Raw genomic sequence first — 20134 nt, 5'->3', positions numbered from 1 at the left:
ACGCAATGTGCAATCACCTATCGGTCCAAATTCTATCCACTGATTCAATGATGACCATGTCAATTTCTGTATCGCTAGAAGGAAAAGTAAAATATAAAAAACATTTTTCTTACGGGGGGTAAAAAGGTGTGGGTTCTAAATTGATCTTCTACACACCATATCTGTTTCTAACCTCTAAGACCATGTACAATGCATGGTGCTGACAGAGGTGCTTGTTAAAATAAACCGGTTTTTGTTTTAAGCAACAATTAATGCCTTAGGAAAAACCAACTCGATTTCACAAGCACCTCTCTCGATACTTTGCATTGTAGTACATGGCATAATGTGCTTATTGTATCTTATTTTTTGGTGGACGAAACAAACCTCGAGAACGCTCATGCTTTATGCATCGCTAACCCGGCCCACTCGAGCTTGATTGATTACCAACAATAAGCTGTACATTCACGTTCCACCATCCTCACCTTGTCTAGCGAGGTCCTCATTATCTTCATCTCTCATAACCTTCCACTATTCATTCCTGCTGGTAACCTCTTCTCTTCTTATTACTATGATGCACGCTACAACCACCTCTATCGCCCTTGTTGAACATTGGTTACATCGTATGTTTCTCTGTAGGAGAGGAACTATTATTTGGCATCTATATGGCCCTTGTTCAAACATACAATCATAAAATCTTTTTTTTGCGAGAAATTTTTCGATCTATTCATCTTCAATCATGGCAGTACAACGAATACCCGAAATAATAAAAATTACATCCAGATCCATAGAGTAAAAACTTTATTACCAACAGTCGGGTAGTTGGACCTTATGTTCCTTTACATCCATTGAGAAAAACAGAAATATTCTTCTTTTTCTAATTTGTTTTTTTTAACGGAGGCTTTTTTTTTGCCTCATCGATTAATTAAAAAGAAGAGAATTGCCTAGTTAATTAACGGAAAACCAGGCGAAAACCAATACAAACGGAGCACAAACTAACTACTCACATGACAAGAAACCCACAACCGCACAGGCAACCCCTGCCAGACTCTCTGTTTACACAACATCCACAAAGCTCAACATTGCTATTACGCCATGTGAACCCTGACAAGAACACATTGACAGAAGATATCAAACACCTTTCAACCCGGCCACAACAACCCAATCCCAAAGGATGGGCCAAGAGACTGAAGATCATCCATCAAGCAGTCAGAGATGTCTTGCCTATGGCGTTTCTCTTGCCTTTGCCCATCTTCTTTTGTTTGCCTCTTAATGGTGTCCTTGTCAGGAGGCAAGCAATCGACCTGCCCAAACCAGGTCTAACAACCTCCACACTAGCGAGCAAGTCACAAAGTTTTTTTCGCGAAGAGAGCATCTGAATTTGGAGTAGGTGCAACCACACTTGGCTCAATGGTCATGCCACTCATAGGCATCACCTGCTCGATGGTCGCAGACGAGGGAAGGGCATCAACATCTAAAACTCCACGCTCCATGACACCGAGAGGTAGGCTGGCTGGCGCCTAACACCCAATGGACTTAGGCGAGCCAGAGATTGCAATGTCCAAATCATCACACCCCCCGGCATTAAATATTTGGCCAGACTCTAGGGGTGATGATGGCGGTAAAGCCACAATCAAGATCTCGGGAGGGTCTACCTTCAGTTGTTCGACGGATAGAGGCAGAACCGGATCCCCATACAGCTCCTGCAGCTCAGGCATGATTTGCAGCACCGGAGTGACAACCACGTCATTGTCTAGTCCCTCAGAGGCTGACACCGGCAAACAGGCTCTAGCACGAGGGGAGAAACGACCATGAAGCTCGGCTTCCTTCTCGACCTCAAAGCTGTCATCGGGCATAACCAAAGAGCGCAATACGTGAGCAGTATTCAACACAGGCGGCGCCTTGGAGAGCTCGTCCAATGCAGCCTCAACACGCTTCATAAAGCTTTTTCATCCGCAACATCTAACCTTGCATAAAGTTAATGACATCACGCAAAGGTTGGGTCGTCTCCTCAAGCTGGAAGGAAGCTATACTAAGAAACTCAGAGCGCAGCAGCTCAGCCTGCGGCTCCAAGGCAGGCCGCACTGGGATATCCGTCGAGGCCACGGAGCCAGCAGGAGCAGCAACGAGGTGGCTGGTCCGGCAGAAGCACGTTACGCGCCAGGGTCTCTGCTGGTTGGGTTGGTTGGGGGGATCCAGAGCAGAGGCAGCAGCACGTGAGGAGGCCACGCCGGATGGAAGCCGACTCAGCAGGGCAGCAAGCAACCCGACGTGCGATGGACGTGGTCAGTTATTAGGTGCCGGCACTGCACGAGCACGGCGCCGGCTGGCTGGCTTCTCTTTGGCGATCCGGCAAACAGTTTGGTTTGGTTTGGCCCCGCGCGCCTGACCGTTCGGTATGAATCATCTTCTCTTTTTCGCTGGCTGCTGGATTGATCGATGGCTCCTCCTTCATCATTTTGTTGCTTTTAGCTGAACGACGAATACTTGGCCCGTCTTGGGAGAATTTGGAGAGGGAGAAGCGGGAGTTTTTTCCAAGAAAGATTGTTGGCCGGCGTGAGTGGCGAAAGAAGGAGCCCAGGCAGGCAGGCAAGAAAATCAATCCATGACCCAACGCCTGCTGGGTGCTGCCAGCTACACTGATAAAAAGAACGACCCAACCCAACGTGATGGACCAACCGTTTGCTTCCAGTGTCGCGTCTGCCGGTCAATCAACAGCGACAAAAGAAGCATCCCAGAAGAAGAAGAAGAAGAAGAAAAAGAAGAAGAAGAGATGGATGGCTTCGCTGGGAACGTGTGTGCGTTGTCGCGCGCCCACGTGTAGTGTAACGTGTCGCCGACAATGCATGCATGGACCAACCTCTTCTCCGATTCGAAACAAGTAGGCCAAAAGTACATAAAACCACAATCCGACTTGGAAACGTACTACGCAGGTACTCCAAACAAACAGCATCGAGGGCGGGATGGGACCGAGTGGAGCTTACCGACCGAGTGATCTGTCGGTTAATCATGACAAGTTCATTACAGTGCTGCCAATGGGCCCCCCGACAGAGTTGTGCTGGATCTATATATATTCCTACAGAAAGCGAGACAAGCGTACTACGTTTTTTCCTTGAGAAAATGGCGCTCTTTGTTGATCACGTAACATCACATCACAAAGAGTGCAGCAATCCGGAGTTACACCACGCTGGATAGAGTAGATCGCCACAAGGTAGATAAGGAGCACAGACGCGCTAAATTACGAACCGCGACATTCGACAAACGATTCTTCGGGCGGCTGGCTGTAGCCAATCAGGCGATCCATTCAGATGTACAGTATGTACCCATGGTCCCGTCCGTGCTCGCCGTGCAACGTCACTGGAACAGAACGGCCGATCACGACACCGCTATCCGTCCGTTCCCCAACATATATTCCGTCCGGCGGAGATAAGCTCAAGGACACGGCGATCGCCATCCCATCCCATCCCTAGTGGGAGCACGTCTCTCTCTACACAATACATCGACCTCAAATCTGATCGCCCGGCCAACCCCAACGTGCAGGGCTCAACTCAACTCAGCGGCTGGATGAATCAAAGTAGTACACTAGCAATAACCTGACAGCTGCCGCTCATCTCTATGCTATGCACGGCTGTTGCTACCTTGTTGGACGTGGCCAAACGTACATGCTCCCGGGTCCGGTGAGGAGGAGATTCGGTCAGACCAGACCATGCGTTTCTTCATCGCTGTCCCTATTAACTGCCTGATTGATATCCATGTTGAAACGGCATTCCTTTACGAGCAGTTTCTCCTGCACAGGATTAAATCCCTGCGCAATTAATCCGGAAACCATTGACCATAGATTTTCCGCTTATTCTGCAGGGCAGACCATATATATAGTACTGTATGAAATAATAATTCGTTAGACCACAGTGCTGCCAGATGTTCACTTCTGTAGTTTTTTTTAGGAAATGCGTTCACTTCTGTAGCTGGCCAGGGTAAGTTTGTATAATCTGTTTCATAATGAGAAGCACAAAGATATCGGTTTACCATGCATGATCAACTTGCAATACCGATGAAGTTAGCTGAAAGGTTGTTGTACAAACATAGTCGGGCAACAGTTAGTGTCCTTGTTTGGCAAACAGTAACATATCCAACAAACTGCTAAAATATCAAATAGGAAGGATATGTTTATACAGCTACATTAACTATGCATCTCTTTATTATGTTTTTTAGGGATGTAATTTTTACCTTTATGTAGATTACATACTAAAATCATAACCCCCAAAAAGGAAGATGTAAATGATCCACCTCAGCGCCAAACATGGCCTAAAACTTGCAGCTCTCAACATCCATAAATATCTCTTTTTGAAGAAAAAATACATATAAATATCTCAAGACCATCGCCTTCTAAGGACTCTTTCAGAAAAAAAAAATCTCTTTCAAGATGGCCTTCTAAGGAAGACACAATGTGAAATCACCTGTCGGTCCAATACTATCCACCGATTCAATGATGACCATGCTGATTTCCGTATCGCTACAAGGAAAAGTAAAACATAAAGGCTATCGTAAAAAAAATATAAATCTTATTTCACAGGAACTAAAAAAGGTGTGGGGTCTAAACTGATCTTCCACATACTACATCTATTTCTAACCTCTAAGACCATGTACAGAGCTGCTTGTTTAAATAAACCGGTTTTTATTTTCAGCACCGATGCCTACGGAAAAACCGCCGCATTTCCACAAGCACCTCCCTCAACACCTTGCATTGTACTCCCTCCATTCCAAATTACTTGTCGCAGGTATGGATGTATCACATCTAGATACATCCATACCTGCGACAAAGTAATTTGAAACGGAGGGAGTACATGGCATAATGTGCTTATCTTATTCTGCGGTGGACGAAACAAATCTCGAGAACACTCATGCTTTATGCTTCGCTAACCCGGCCCACCCGAACTTGATTGATTACAAACAACAAGCTCTACATTCATGTTCCACCATCCTCACCTTGTCCAGCGAGGTCCTCACTATCTTCATCTCTCACAACTTTCCACTGTTCATGCTCACTGGCAACCTCTTTTCTTCTTGTTACTATGATGTACGCTACAACCACCTCTATCGCCGTTGTTGATATGGTCTTCTTTTTTCTCATTTGTCAAGTGATAGTTAGAAGAACTCTAGTAGACTTTGTGGATGGGAAACTTCTATAATAATAGTTTTGGAGGACCGTCCTTCGAAACTAGTTTTGACACTTTTAGAGTGCACTATCTTTTAGACACCCTAGAATGCTCACCATGTTTTTCTTCTATCTTGTGGAGCCCATTCATCAATGAGAAGGTGAAGGGCGCCCAAAAGAAAGGTGTTGGAGCCCATTTATGGTTGTGGTCACCACACACGAACCGGGTCTGCATTGGCAGACGGTAGACACACCCTTGGTCCTACTTGTCGTTCCCTCGATCCCCGTGGCAGCGTTCCCGCCAACTCGGTTCATGTCGGTGGTAGCAGTTGGAGAGTGGATCCGTTATAGGAAGGGGAGTGGGGTGAATGGGTGCTGTTTTAGAGGGGGAGGGGGTGAATGGGCGCCGAAAGCGAGGTGTGGGAGCATGCTAATGGTTGCGGTCATGCCCTTGCAACCATCCCCAAACCCTTGCGCCCGGTCGTCGTCATGGAGGACGACGACCAAGACCACGACTGAGCTGCTGTAGCCGCGCCCAGTTTCGGCCCATGCTCATGCTGCTCCTTGCCGTTCGTGATGCTCCATGAAGCGGAAGCTGGACAAGGAGAAGAGGGGCGGCGATGTGGAAGAGGGGGCGGTGGTGGCGACATCAGCATCATCTTGGGTGGTGGTGACCACACAAGAGTCGGGACAGCGCCAGGATGACGTTGCGAGAGCTTGTGGGGACGACGGGAAGTGGGTGTGAGGAGGTCATTCACCTCCCTGTGTGCCCGTGGCGGCCTTCCCGCCACCCCGGTTACACGTGTGTGGCGGAAGTTGGTGAATGGTTGTCGTTTTAGGAAGGGGAAGGTGAATGGGTGTTTTTTTTAAGGAGGAGTGAATGGGCGCCGAAAGAAAGGTGTGAAAGCCCATTGACGTTTGCGATAACGCCAACATCGTCTTTGGTGGCGAGGACCACAAAGAATCCAGGGCAACGCCGAGTAATAATCTACGTGAGGTTATGGGGAGGATGAGAAATGGCGGTGGGGAAGTTGACCAACTCCATTCGTGTAGCGTCAACGAGTAGTGGCGGGAAGTGGGGCAACAGTGACAGATATGCCTATGTAGAAAGCCTACTAAAAGCGGGTTAAACGTGTATAATACAATTTTTACAGGTCAGGAGAGTGAGTTTTAGCCTTTTTTGGTATATATACAAGGCAAATCCGGCAATATATTCTTTTTGGCGAAGAAATCCTTTTTGTTACATTTGGCAAGTGCAAAATACTCTCTTTAGGACAAGAAGACGAATAATCAGTTAAAGAGTTTTCCCCAAGAAAAAGGATTGTTCATTTGGATCATTTGAAATCCAGACAATAATCCTCCCTGGTCGCTATCTCCTTGGTTGTCTCCTCTCGGAGCCCCACACGCCGCACAAAAAAGCGGATTCGGCTTGCCTGCTCCCTTTTCAGGCTCCCACTTCATCCTACGGCTATTCTTTTTTCCTTTTTTTTCTAATCTAATCATTTCTCCCTAATTTTCAGGGGATGAGGTCAGGCTTTATTTTTTTTCCAATCAAATTAAGCCATGTATGAGCAGGCAAGTCTCGTCCCAAAAAAGCACACGAAACGCCACGCACCACCACCAAACGCACCATCGCCGATCCCCCCAATCGAAACACACGACACAAATCCAAAGCCAAGAGACGAGAAGAGAAGCAGAGAGAACTGCGATTTGCTCCCCCGCCCCCCAAACCCTCGCTCCCGGCCCGGTCGCCGCCGTCATGGAGGACGACGACCACGACTGCGACCCCGACTCGGCCGCCGCTGGCCCGTGCTGCTCCTCGCCGTCCGCGGCGGTCCGGTGGCGGCGCTCCGTGAAGCGGAAGCTGGGCGAGGAGAAGAGGGGCGGGGGCGGGGACGGGGAGGAGGAGGGGGCGGGGGCGGGGGCGCGGGTGGAGGCGGAGGAGGAGACCGCGGCGCTGCGGGAGGCGCTGGCGGCGGCGCAGGCCACCGCCGCGGCGCTGCGGGGCGAGGTGGAGGAGGAGCGCCTCGCCGCGGCCAGCGCCGCCAGCGAGGCCATGGCCATGATGCTGCGCCTGCAGCGGGAGAAGGCCGAGGTCCAGATGGAGCTGCGCCAGTTCCGCCGCTTCGCCGACGAGAAGATGGCGCTCGACGCCGCCGAGATCGACCACCTCCGCGGCCTCGTCGCCCGCCGCGCGCGCCACCTCGCGCGCGCCCGCTCCAGGCTCCACGCCTACCAGCAGACCTGCCTCCGCCTCGGCATCCCGCTCCCCGACGCCGCCGACGAGGCCGAGGGGCGGGGCCATGGCCATGGGGAGGGCGGCGACGGCTTCCTCGAGGGCGAGGGCGACGGCGAGGGCGAGGACGGCGACTACTACCCCGAGCTCCGCTGCTACAACGGGGAGTACTACTACGACGACGGCCTGGAGGGGAGCGAGGAGGACGCGGTGGGCGCGGATCTGGAGCGCCGGATCTGCCTCCTCGAGCACGGCCACGATGGGGATGTACTAGGTCAACCGTCCCTGGAGGAAGAGGAAGAGGGAGAGGAGGGCGCCCACCTGTATGCAGAGGAGGCATTGCTGGAGCCGGCTGGGCAGGAAACAACCGGATTTTCTGCCGACGAGGTGTTACATGAGGAGACTGTCGAACAAAGGAGCCACCTCTGTGATGATGATGAGTTGCCAGAGTCTCCCATTGCTGGATATGGCGTCGAAGAAGGGGGAAGTGACGACGATGGTTCTGGCAGCGGCAGCGACAGGGTCTACATGATCGACAAGGTGCATCAAGGTGCGGCAGCTCCTACAGCCAGGGTCCTGGAGAAGTACGAGGATGAGGCGCTCGAGCCAGACATTAAGACACTATACATGAGGTTGGAAGCGCTGGAGGCTGACCGGGAATCGATGCGCCAGGCTCTGCTGGGAATGCGCACTGAGAAAGCTCAGCTTATGCTTCTTCGGGAGATAGCGCAACAGCTAGCCAAAGATGCCGCTCCAGTTGGCACTGGGGCTGGGTCTGTTCCAGTTCTCCACCATTTGCCCAGAAAGCAAGCTGTGGGGGTCGCAGATACAACGGTCAGGGAAGACAAGAAGACAGCACCTGCCGGGACATTCTCCAAGCCCTTGTTGTTTAAGGTATGGTGATCTTCTATGCTGATATGACACTTATCGTTGCATTGAATGCATGTCTCAGTTGTTACCTTTACAAATTGGCTTTGCTTTAGTCTGATAGGTTGCATTAGAAAATTTATGGAACTGAAGCATTGGTGGTTTGTTAAAAATTTGATGTGGAGCATCTGTGCAGATTCGTTGATCTTGCAAGATTCAAATATAAAAAAACAATATATCATTAACCTTGCATGGGTTTTGACCTAGAAGTTTGGGATGATGTTGAATGTTTGCCCCGTAATTTGTTTCTATTAATGTCCTGTCCTAGCCTTGGTTCGAACTGATTTTGGTACTGTCCTGTATAAGACCTAGTTCTAATTAATATAGGAGACTGAAAATACAGCAAATGCAGAGTTTTGGCAATTGATTAATTCCATCCACTAGTCACTAGTTAGTTTTGTGCAACTCTTTTCAAACTTCCAAATTAGGACGAAGCCGAAATTGGATAGGAGTATATAACCTTTGTGCTAGCGAGTACGTGTCTGTGGAACTAAGAATTTTTTGTATCTCCTATGTACAAGCTTCGGGGGAACACTAAAGGGCTGTCTGAATTTTGTCAAAAAAAGGGGGTCCTGTTTGGATGGTAGCCAGGAGTTACCCCACCAAAAATTTGGCATTGACCAGTAGGATTTTGGCCCACTTGGATGGAGGCCAAATATTCGGAGCCATGCCAATATTTTGGTCCGCAGTTCAGATTTCACGTCCGCTTGCTGGTGAAATGGAGGGCAGTGGATTCTCTCGCCAAAATATTGGCTCACCCTGTTTTTGTAGGGTCAGCCCAGACGGAATCGAAACTGCTCCTAATCTACAGATGTATCCTCTTGTACGTTTGCTGGCTCCCCTGCTTGCGTGCTGCTGTCCTAGCATCTGTCGAATTCGGCGGGCAGGCGGTGGTGTGATGAGAAAGGCCTGCTAGTGATGGTGGATTGGCGGTGATGGTCACACAGAAATCCATGAGACCACCCTGATCCGCCATGTGAACGCTTCACCTTCCCCTGTGCCATCAGCAATGGCCAATGCACGTACGCATGTATTTAATGAGGCATCCGTGGTGAAGGTGTTCCGCACGTGGGGGGGGGGGGGTGTGCAAGCCAGGCAGCAAAATCTGTTTCTATCCCGTGAGTACTACCTGTTTTTGCTGACGTCCTCTCTAAGATCTAGTTCTAGTTGTTTTTTAAAAATGAGATAAAATTTTGCAAAATCACGCTGTTGGTAAATGATTAACTCTGATAACTTTTCAACATTTGGGTGCAATTAACATCAGAACGAAGCCAAAATAGGATAGTAATGTAGAACCTCTGGATTGTAAGGTTGGTATATAAGGATTATTTTTGGTGTTCAATCGCAGCAGCAATGTGCGTGCCTTCTTACTTCACCTTGTGTGGTTCTGCTCTGTTTTATTATATTGCTATGTTGGACCCTGAGATGAATGCACCTTGTTGAAGTCACCATATGTTTACACTTTATTTCCACTATTCTTGAGGACAATAAAGCTTCTTGCCTTAGCTTAATGTTTGTCATCATCATCTTTTGCAGTGGGCCATCGCATTATTTTGCTCTCGAAAAAAGAAGCCATCACAAAGCAGGTATGAGAGCCTTCCGCGGGAATTTAGTTCATGATTCATGTTTATTCTATCAATAAAGCCTCCTGATATTGACTGCCTATCTACTTTGTGGATAGGTATACATTTGGATTATCAAGTAACAATGTGGGTTTGCTCATACTCTTGGACAAGTGCCCTCGGATTCAGAAGACTCTCATGAGAAGAAAGTAAAGCCTGTCTGAAGAAGCTGCTGCTGCCTAATGTAAATAACATAGCCGTTGGTTGGGAAGTCTGCATCAAATCACATTTTCTTATTCAAGGGTTGGGCGGAGATGGTGTTGTTTTAATTCTTTAGTTGTTGATGATTTCTCTTTGGCCCCAGGAGGGGATGGGGATCCTTGTGCCATGATCCAGAATTTGTCAATGTGGGTTTTGGGGGGTTGCTTTTGCTTATATTTTCTCACCAGCAAAGGCTATATGCTTGTATAGTGCGCGTGTGGACGTGCGGTGACTGCTGGTTGTTTTTGCTTGCTTTCAGATTGATGACGGATGAGTTGATATCAAGGAAATTAGCTGCACATTTGTGCAAACTGTATCTGATGTGTCTTTTTTGTCAGTACAGAATCTGTTGGCGTGGTTGATTTGGTGTGTACACATGTGTGAAGCTATCATGTCATCTTGGGAGAAAAGCACGCTTCGGTGATTGTCTTTTCGCTAAGAAAGAACACTAGCAGAGCAGAAACTTGACTAGTTGAGTGTATAGTGAGGTTTCATTTTGAACATTTGAAACACTGTAGGTAATCTGTGACGGACTTGTTTCACAATCACAGATGGAAGTAGGAGCTTACTTTTATCTGATGCGTCCTTTTTGCTAGTACATAATCTGTTGGCGTGGTTCGTTCGGTGAATTTTGTGTTGTCACACAACTGTTGTGTATACATGTGTGATGCTATCATTCCATCTCTGGAGAAAAGCACGCTTTGGTGATTTTTGTCTTATCGCCAAGGAAGCTTTGCTCCTCTCGAGGACTTTCAGGCTCTATGAACATTTGCAGCGCGGAAATTTGACACTGCATAGTTTGGTGTCGTTTCAAACATTCGAAGCACCGCAAGCAAATCCGTGACAGACTTGTTTCAAAAACACAGATTGAAGTAGGAACATCCCGAACAGACAGAGACAGACAGGTGTAAATCAACCCAGGCAAGTGCTCAGCTACCGGGAGATTGCTTCTAATTCAGCTGTTTTCTCTTAGGAATTCCGCGTTCAAAAGCAGAGAGCGAAACCGTACTAGATAGGCAGGAAAAAAGTAGCTAAACTGAGCTCAACCATTCCAAACTAGTCTTGCAGTACAGTACAACGGAAGAAACAAAGATATTGGTTGGATCTGAAACATCAAAAGGCAAGAGGGAACATGCTTCCCCTGGAAGCCCTCCCCTCCCCAGTTATGTCAGTCTCTGCTATCTTTGGGTACATCTTCTTGCTTGCTTGGTAGAGTAATAATCAGTAGCAGAGTAGCAGTCAATGGATCAAATCTGCTATCTTAGAGGAATCTTCACGCCTGAGACTCGAGCGCTGCTGGATAGTTATTGACGATCGATCGCCAATGGTAAGCAACGAATGGCAATGCCAGGGTGGTTCAGATGCCCATCGAAAGCATGGCCTGGGACTCCCAGTATTCTTTGGATTGCTTCACCATCTCGCTCCGCTCCTCGCGTAGCCTGCATCTCCAGTAATCTTTGCACCTGGCCAAGCAGTGGATGCAAATCAGAGATGGAAGAAGGTGGGTTTCTTTTCCTGAACTCTTATTGTGCAAGAGAGAGAGAGAGATGGTTAGGTTTGAGTTTACCTGGTTTTGATGAGCAAGTCAAGTTCGTTCATATGCACGGCATGGGCAAAGACACCGACCTGAATGAAGTATATAAAACAAATCAGTCTGGACTGTCAGGTAGCAAGTTCATTCATACTGGTCGGCATGAGCAAATATGCACGGCGCGCAAACCATTATTACCATGTAAATTAATGTAAGCAACACGGCATTCTTGTTTACAGTGCAGTTGCAATGATATCATAAGAGCTGCAATGGTACATCAAAAGCACATCGGATTGCTCACATACCTCTCGGCATACAGGACACTTGGCCTCTGGAGGCGCGCTCCTAACACCATGGAAGATGTACACGGATGCAGCACCACAGGCACAGCCTTTGCAGAACAGGTGACCGCAGCTAAAAGCATATGGATTGAATAAGGTGTCCTGAGCAAATGGCAAAAAAAAAAATCACAAGTTAAAACAATCTTAACATGAACATGAATGGCCTAGCGAAGAATATTGTATTCCCTGCAAAAAAAAATCACAAGTTAAAATAATCTTAACATAAAGGCATGCTGTCCGTGCTGCAATAGGTATGTGGAAATCCTATTTCTACAATTTATGGATGCCGAAGCTACACAAAACAAGAACTTATAGTGTAGCAATGACATCACAAGTGATGGACACAGATGTACTGCTACTGCAAGCAACTTTAAAAAAGTAATGCTTGCTAATGCAAACTAGTAGGTTAGCAGTTGCCATTTTCATACTTAAAAGTTAGGAACAAGATCATTAAAGTATAAGGAGATGAAGAAATTTAAGAAAAACAAAAACTCACCAAGCAAATTGGACAAGTTAGACTGTAGTCATACTTGATAGTTTCAGAAATGGCCATTGTCATTACTGGCTGTGTTCCTGTAAAGTCACAGGAAAAATTCTTGAAGAATCCGTTCTTGAAGAACCCTACAGGTTCATCAATATCTGAACTATCACAGTTCAGATGGAAAGCACCCAGTTCGATCAGCCAAGGTGACTGTAACAATTCGGTATGCTCAGTTTGCATCTTGCTTTTGAAATCTCTACCGCTGACAGAGCCATGTACCTGCAAAATTAACAGCATATGAGCAGGAAGATCCTGAAGATGCATAATGACAGTTGAGAAATGAACAAATTACTTTGTCATATTTCTTGAGAATTTTGCGAATAGCAATAGCATTCATAGTCACATAGTTGACTAGCAGTCTGCCTTCTTGAACCATGATTTGTTGATCATCTATGAAGCATTGACGTACGCGCCATATATACCGTTGCAATCCTGAAGGAACATGAAGATTTAGAAGATGCTGCACTCTAGAGCTGAAATAGCCAGCTATATCTGAAGCCTCCTTGGTGAGTTCTGTAAAGAACATCTGATCACACACTGGACAAGAAGATATCACAAGTCAGGATACCAGTAGCACAAGCAGTAGACTTGGTAGAAAAAAAATACGAAAACAGTAAGCGTAATATCAACCAAGTCAAAGAAAAGATAATTGTTCTGGCGGTAAAAGTAAATCACCAGTACTATGATGCCAGGAGAGTAATGACTTTTGTATTGACGGTGTGTTGTAATGCCCTACTGTAACACACCAAACTCTATTTTCTCTTAATTAATAGATGAGGCAAATCCGTTTCAAAAAAAAAAATCACCACTACTAGAACCTATAATACTTCACAGCTATCAAATGGAGCTGATAAACAGGGAACCAAATATTCTACAAAGTGAAAATAGATTCTCCCTTTCACAGAAAGGAGGAATGGCAGAAAACAAGTGCACCAGATTGCACAAATGGAAATTAGACCATTCTAATCTTTGATAAAAGGGAAGATTGACTGTTGGTATCCTTTTGGGTGCTTCTAACTTGCAGAGTATAACAGATAGTGAGCTTAAACGTCTTTTAGTGTACACAAAATACTTTTATTATTATTATCAGAAGATAAGACTGCCCTGCAAATTTCTGAGTCCTGCATCAAATTTACATCCTGGACAGGACTTCGTACAAAAGGGAAAGATGGGATAATGGGTAGCCACTAGAGGCTGAGCATACATGTGCAAGAATTGCAGTCGCAAGCATCTGAAGAATCGTCACTCCTGTCCTCCTGCTGGTCACCGTTGGTGCCATCTGCTTGCAATGAGCGATCAAGTCGGCATCGCTTCAATACCTTCTTCAGACGTTTGTACTCTACATGGGAGCATTTAGCAAGATATTTGTCCTGCTCTTCCCTGAGGTATTCCTCATATATTGAACCAAACTTCATCTTGTCCACCGAAAAGCCTGAAAAAATAGGTAGAGGCAAGCATTCTTGAGGAAACTATGTCTGGAAAGTTAAAGAGTTAAAGCACAAAGTAAGGCAACAGTATTTTTGTTAGTAGTCGGAATTTTTAACCACAGTTAGTTGCAATCGGGTTTTTGTTACCAGATGAAAATTCCAATTTGGAAAGAACTTATGTTAATAAAAAGATGTCGTCAAACTCCATTTTGAAATTCCAAAAATTCATTGGACATTTTTTTGGCAATCCAGTAACATAAAGCCTGGTTGCAGTATCATCTCTGTAAACTAAGAAATGATGTTCTAGATGTACTCCTTATATCCAGTAACCATTAAATGTAAATATCGGTCTTGAACCAATTTATCCAAATTATAGAAAACAGACTTTTGCTTTGTTTATAGATAAAGCAACCACTCTCAGATTATTTTACCCAAACTAACACAGATTTGCACAAACGAAGCAACCAATTTAACACAAGGAATCACACTCTTCAGAAATAACATACTTATAACCAAAAACAGACTTGCGTGCATAAACCTAGAGTCTGAGACAGATATTGAGATGTGATCATATATGTGAATTAAGAGTAGCCAAAAGACAGATACAGACTTCTTCAAAGAAAAATAAAAATAAAAAGACCAATTGTGCACCAAGTGTACCAGGTGACAATAAGACGAGAGCTGACTTTGAATCGAAAATGAAAATAATTGAACTCGGATCACACCAGCCAGAATAAGACACAATCACTGTCTTACTCTGAAAGAACGCCGGTACCCATCTCTCCAAGATTCAAGTATATATATATATATATATATATATATACAGTAGTAAGTTAACTTTATTCGGAGGTTGAGTAGCTTAACCCACAGTTAACTTAAACCCCACCTCAGCAAGAATCCGCAAACAGGAACAGAATAATTCATGAATTGATGTTTATTCCTCGGCAATGTGACGAATTAGTGTTTGAGACACAAGAGAAGACTGAAAAGCAATGCAAAGGTACAGAAAGAGGAAAACGATACGCAGCTTACGACATGGACTAAGCGAATCTGTTCTGCAGGAATCGAACTATTATAACGAGATAAAAAAAATACTCGTCATCATAGTCCTCACGGAGATTTGCACAAACGAAGTAACTAATTTAAACAAGGAATCACACTCTCTTCAGGAATAACATTATACTTATAAGTTATAATGAAAAACAGACTTGCATGCATTAACCTAGAGTCTGAGACAGATATTGAAATGTGATCATATATGTGAATTAAGAGTATCCAAAAGACAGATACAGACTTGTTCAAAGAACGAAAATAAAAAGAAACAGACCAACAACTGTGCAGCAAGTGGACCAAGTGTACAAATAAGACGAGGGCTGACTGTAAATATAAAATGAAAATAACTGAACTCGTGTCACACCGGCCAGAATAAGACGCCATCACTGTCTTATTCAGAAAGAACCCCAAGATTCAAATACTATATATTAGGTTAATAACCGGATAACAACAAGCCAAGACATTTGACTTTATTCGGGGGTTGGGGAGCTTAACCCACAGGACCTCAGCGAGAAGAGAATCCGCAAACTGGGACAGAATAATTCATGAGCTGATGTTTATTCCTTGGCATTGCGACGAATTAGTGTTTGAGACACAAGAGAAGACTGGAAAGCAATGGAAAGGCACAGAAAGAGGAGCACCATACGCAGCCTAGGACATGGACTAGGCGAACCTATTCCTGCAGGAGCCGAACTATCATATCACAATAACGAGATAAAGGAAATAGCAGAGATGTATTCGCACTTTCCTCTCAATTTCTCATGGTGCCGCGGACGTACGGAGAGAGAGATGCCGGATTCGGGGGCGCAGAAACCCGAAGCCTCAAGAAACGATTCTTGATTGCTCCTCTAAAGGAAATAATAGTAATACTGTACTAGTAGAGAAGTAAAGGCATGGGCATGCAAGGCAAGGGGATGGTGATCGCTAGGACCGGCCGGATCAGTTGATGAATGGACAAGTCCGGTGAAGGGCGAAAGAATGGAGTGGGCAAGGCAAGAAGAGAGGTACCGGATGGCGCAGCAATAATGGATGGGGCGGCGGGGCGGGGTTAATACCTGCATGGGTGGGCGGGCCGGCCGGATAGGAGAGTAGGCGGCGGGCGGCGGCCGAAGCGAGAGTAGACGGCGGCAGAGCAGAGCACGAGCGGGAGGCGCGCGGGCAGAGGAGAGGTGGAGCCCCGCAGTGGCGCTTGGCCGGCCTTTAATGGCGGGGAGGCGGTCGGCTACGGTAGGGTGTGGAGTGGGGGTCGTGCCGCGCTTTGGCTTGGGACTTGGGAGGGGAGACTCAAATCAAATCGCACTCCGCCTTTCTCTCTCCTTCCGCTGTCGGCTCCGCGTCGGGCTTTCCCGTCCCTCCCGTTTTCCCACCTGGCCGGGCCCACGGCCCAGGGTTGGATAACTGGATTGGACCGGCAGCCGTTCCGTTCTCTTCACTCATCTATATATATAAAAAAAAACAGTTTATTCTCTTCACGTGCACGGCAGCGTGGCGGCCGGCTGTCATCCATCCATCGACCGAGATCTCGGTGAGCAGGACGTACGTACGTGGTTTGGTGCATGCGCGATCTTTTTCCTTGGATTTATCCATCCATCGTGGCTGCAACGGCTGTAGCTAGGGCTTTCTAGCGCGGAGCACCTTGGACGGATTAGCCGCGCCCCGGGCCCACCCCGTCCGTCGCCGACGTGAAAGGATCCGTTTGTTTGGACTCTGCTAGCTACTGAGTACTAGTGGCGGCAAACCCAAACGTGGTCGATCATCATCAGCGGCAGGAAAGATGAACACGCGTGCCGGTCGCTGCATCCTGCTTCCTCTTCTCCACTGCAAGTCTGCAACCGTAGCACTACCACGACCACCCCGCTGCGGATGTGAACATGTGATCACGTATGCATGTTGAGCCAGCTTTCGGTTGCGGCTCACGTTTTTTTTTTACTCCCCTACTTCTTTTCCGAGATATAGTACGTAGCGTCGCAGGGAGATGATATGGCCTCGCTCATCGCTGCAATTTTAATAGGAGATTCCGAGATTCCAATAACGGACTACATACATAACTAAATGAATGAATTTATACTTTCAAATATGTAAATATACATCCGTATATAGTTTCTATTAAAATTTCTAAAAAAACTTATATTTAGAGATTTGTCAGTCATGTCCGGATGGGATCACCTGTGAGGACTGATAATTTTCTTTTCTACATCTACAAGACATATCAGTGGTTCTACGAAAGGAAAATGGCAGATCAATCCTCATCGGGTCAGTCTGGTCCTACTATCTACTATTACCGATCCTCACTTATAAAAGCACGTGTTTGGTGAATCCAAATAATCTGAGCCATTCAACCACGTATATCCAACACCTCACATTGCACTAATGATAGACTCTCTTCTTTCTGGTTCTTTCCGGTTTATAGGGCTCAAAACTGAAATCTCATCAAGTAAGGCAGATAATGAGCAAAAGGATGTATCTCATACTACTTTACAAACCTACCCAAATTAAACTCATGCAGTGTATGCATGCTTGACCACTACTTCCCCTGTTTTTAAATATAAGTCTTTTTAGAGATTTCAATATAAACCACGTACGAATGTATCTAGACATATTTTAGAGTGTAGATTCACTCATTTTGCTCCGTATGTAGCCCATAGTGGAATCTTAAAAAGACTTATTTTTAGGAGCGGAGAGAGTAGATGAGTACGAACATTACATGCATTGTCCATTTCCTTTTTATTTCTTGCATTAAAAGGTTTAATGCGGCTAACAATTTCAATAGGAGATGAAGATGAGCCTTTTAAATGAGAAAAAAAAAACAAAATTGAGATAAGCCCTCTAAACAGGAAGGGAGGGAGTATCTATCACATCAATAGTAATTTAAAAACATGCTAATTACATTAGTTTTAATCTGAAAATGACATCAATTACATTAAACATAATTCATCTTGTAATCAACGCTAATTGCGGCTAATCTAGGAAACAATATTACAATCAAATGAGCGCTGACTATTGAATGACTACAAAATTGAGTACTACTCGCAGGTATCAGACCAAGCAGATGGGGAATACCCATTCCTCCCAGAATCAAATATTTTATGTTAACTGGATACTAAAAAGGCAAGGCATTTGACTTCTCAGAGGTTGAGTGGCTAACCAGCGATTCTTTTTATATGTAAAAAAACGCCGCAAAGACAAATACTAATCCGCAGCGGGGTTTCGTTCATTCGCCAGTCTTGGCATTGCAGTGAAGTTCAGTGGCTTGAAACACCGATAGAAGACTGCAAAGCAACAACAACTACAGCCTAGTACAGTCCTAGTAGCACAAAAGACAACGAAACTAACACGGCTGGGGCATGCAATGTGATACAGACTGGTAGTGGTAAGCGAATATATTCCTCCAAGAATCGAACAAAACGAGGTTAATTAAAGAAACATGGGACGACTGTACTGTAATTTGTTGTCGTCCGGCGAGATACTGTAGCTGGATCCCAGAAAGCAAATTATATATGAGACCTTATTTAAATTGAGAAAAGAAGTAGCGGTGAATAGTGATTTCTCCCAGAGCCCACGCCGCAACGCAGTGGACGCACCGCGAAATCCTATGGGATATGGATAGACAGATGAGTTCGTAGAAACACGTACGGACCAAAAAGACAAGGAGCAAACGACGACGCGGCCAGAACCCGCGACCAAACATGGCGGCGATGGAGTACGTACCTGCGATGGGAGGCAATCAAGGCGCGAGAGAGATGGGCGTCCAAGGCGGTGGTCGCCCGTGATGAGTCCGTGAGGAGGAAAGAAAGGGGAGGACGGCTTTTAATGGCTGCCGGCGGCGGCGGCGGCGCTCGGGGGACGGGGGCACGCACGAAACCAAACTTTTGCTCCTCTCCTCCTGTGTGTTTTTCTCGCTCGGTGGACCGCCCGCTCCGCTCCGCGCTGGGTTTGTAGCTGGCCCTTCTCCAGCTGCCTGGAGGGGCCCAGCTGGGTCTCGTTACGTTGCTTGCTTGGCTTCGCTCGCTCGCTTCCCCGTTCCTTTCCATTCACGCACGCGCAGAAAATGTTGACGTTCCGATCCGACGGCTGCCCTGTCACCCGGTGATCCGGATCCGACGTCTGGCTGCCTTTCTTCTTCCCCAGAAAGGTCATCGATGGCTACACGAACGGGATTGCTTCGGATAACATTTTCTTTTCTTTTTTTAGCTGGCTAGGGCGGCGGCTGCTGTCTGGCCTAGCGCCCTAGCCGCCTAGGCCAGTAGAGCCAGAGCACTCTGGCCGGATTAGCGACGGTGTCGGCCCACACGCGGCTGCCGCTTTAGGATGATGGTCGTCATTAGTGCCCAACAAAATCATGATTACCGCACCGCAGTAGGAGCAACGGGCGGATGAAATGGAATGGCTTCCCTACCACAAAGACGTGGGCAGGCCACTCGCACCGGTCCATGGACATGTGCCACAACGGCTCCTCCTTCTCCCCGGCTACACAGAACCAGTGATAACGAATTAACGATCAACTCCCCTCCCTGACTTACATTTGCCCATTGCTCACGGTTTTTTTCGTTCGGAAAGCCGAAGGTCATATGTTAGATAAAATAAGCCTTTATAAGGACTTCCTTATGAGAATGAAAAGTTACAAGCAAGTCCTTAAAAAACGGAAAACAGAGCCATCCTCATCTCATGGTCTATATGGAATGAGAGAAACACATGTGTTTTCCGCAACGAGGGAGCGCCATCGTCAATCTTACTAGACAATAATAAAAAAGGAGGCCTTGCTTTGGGTGGCCGCGGGAGCAAAGAAACTAGGGACGATCATGCCAGAAGAGTATTTCCTTTGTTGTAATAAGGGGTGTTTCTGTAAACCAACCTAACTATTTTTCTCACTTAATCAATATACGAGACAAACATTTTACCTTCTTTAAAAACACATTAATATGTGCAAGAAAATCATAGACTAGCGTTGTCGGTGTCAAAACCGGCGGATCTCGGGTAGGGGGTCCCGAACTGTGCGTCTAGGCCGGATGATAATAGGAGACAAGGGACACAATGTTTTACCCAGGTTCGGGCCCTCTTGATGGAGGTAAAACCCTACGTCCTGCTTGATTAATATTGATGATATGGGTAGTACAAGAGTAGATC

At 46.4% G+C, this 20134-nt stretch overlaps 2 protein-coding genes across 4 annotated transcripts; one reads left to right on the top strand and one right to left on the bottom strand.

Annotated features, from left to right (window-relative positions):
- The first annotated feature begins 6741 nt into the window (after nucleotides 1–6741).
- On the top strand, nucleotides 6742–10433 carry LOC125510482 (myosin-binding protein 7-like). Its single transcript, XM_048675677.1, has 3 exons — nucleotides 6742–8261; nucleotides 9831–9880; nucleotides 9976–10433. The coding sequence occupies exons 1-3, from the start codon at nucleotides 6891–6893 to the stop codon at nucleotides 10067–10069; spliced, it is 1515 nt and encodes a 504-aa protein (XP_048531634.1). The 5' UTR covers nucleotides 6742–6890; the 3' UTR covers nucleotides 10070–10433.
- Nucleotides 10434–11136: 703 nt separating this feature from the next.
- LOC125510483 (probable E3 ubiquitin-protein ligase BAH1-like 1) lies at nucleotides 11137–18924 on the bottom strand. 3 transcript variants are annotated; one of them, XM_048675679.1, is made up of 8 exons: nucleotides 18719–18924; nucleotides 18515–18600; nucleotides 13735–13962; nucleotides 12823–13067; nucleotides 12486–12749; nucleotides 11954–12091; nucleotides 11685–11743; nucleotides 11137–11580 (listed from the first exon to the last, which is right to left on the bottom strand). In XM_048675679.1, the coding sequence occupies exons 3-8, from the start codon at nucleotides 13943–13945 to the stop codon at nucleotides 11475–11477; spliced, it is 1023 nt and encodes a 340-aa protein (XP_048531636.1). In that variant the 5' UTR covers nucleotides 13946–13962; nucleotides 18515–18600; nucleotides 18719–18924; the 3' UTR covers nucleotides 11137–11474. The 3 variants fall into 3 exon arrangements, with proteins under 3 accessions (XP_048531636.1, XP_048531637.1, XP_048531635.1); XM_048675680.1 differs by lacking the exon at nucleotides 18515–18600; XM_048675678.1 differs by lacking the exons at nucleotides 18515–18600; nucleotides 18719–18924 and adding an exon at nucleotides 16066–18506.
- Nucleotides 18925–20134: the final 1210 nt, after the last annotated feature.

The sequence above is a fragment of the Triticum urartu genome, chromosome 5 (assembly GCF_003073215.2).
Source record: "Triticum urartu cultivar G1812 chromosome 5, Tu2.1, whole genome shotgun sequence".
Lineage (NCBI taxonomy): Eukaryota > Viridiplantae > Streptophyta > Magnoliopsida > Poales > Poaceae > Triticum > Triticum urartu.
This window is presented reverse-complemented; position numbering and strand designations above follow the sequence as displayed.

Coding starts and splice junctions, on each gene's coding strand:
- LOC125510483 (XM_048675679.1), bottom strand. CDS start 13,945: ATGAAGTTTGGTTCAATATATGAGGAATACCTCAGGGAAGAGCAGGAC. Junction 12,092..12,485: donor TAACTTGTCCAATTTGCTTG/GTGAGTTTTTGT, acceptor CCATTTGCTCAG/GACACCTTATTCAATCCATA. Junction 11,581..11,684: donor GACTTGCTCATCAAAACCAG/GTAAACTCAAAC, acceptor CTGCTTGGCCAG/GTGCAAAGATTACTGGAGAT.
- LOC125510482 (XM_048675677.1), top strand. CDS start 6,891: ATGGAGGACGACGACCACGACTGCGACCCCGACTCGGCCGCCGCTGGC. Junction 8,262..9,830: donor CCAAGCCCTTGTTGTTTAAG/GTATGGTGATCT, acceptor CATCTTTTGCAG/TGGGCCATCGCATTATTTTG. Junction 9,881..9,975: donor AAGAAGCCATCACAAAGCAG/GTATGAGAGCCT, acceptor CTTTGTGGATAG/GTATACATTTGGATTATCAA.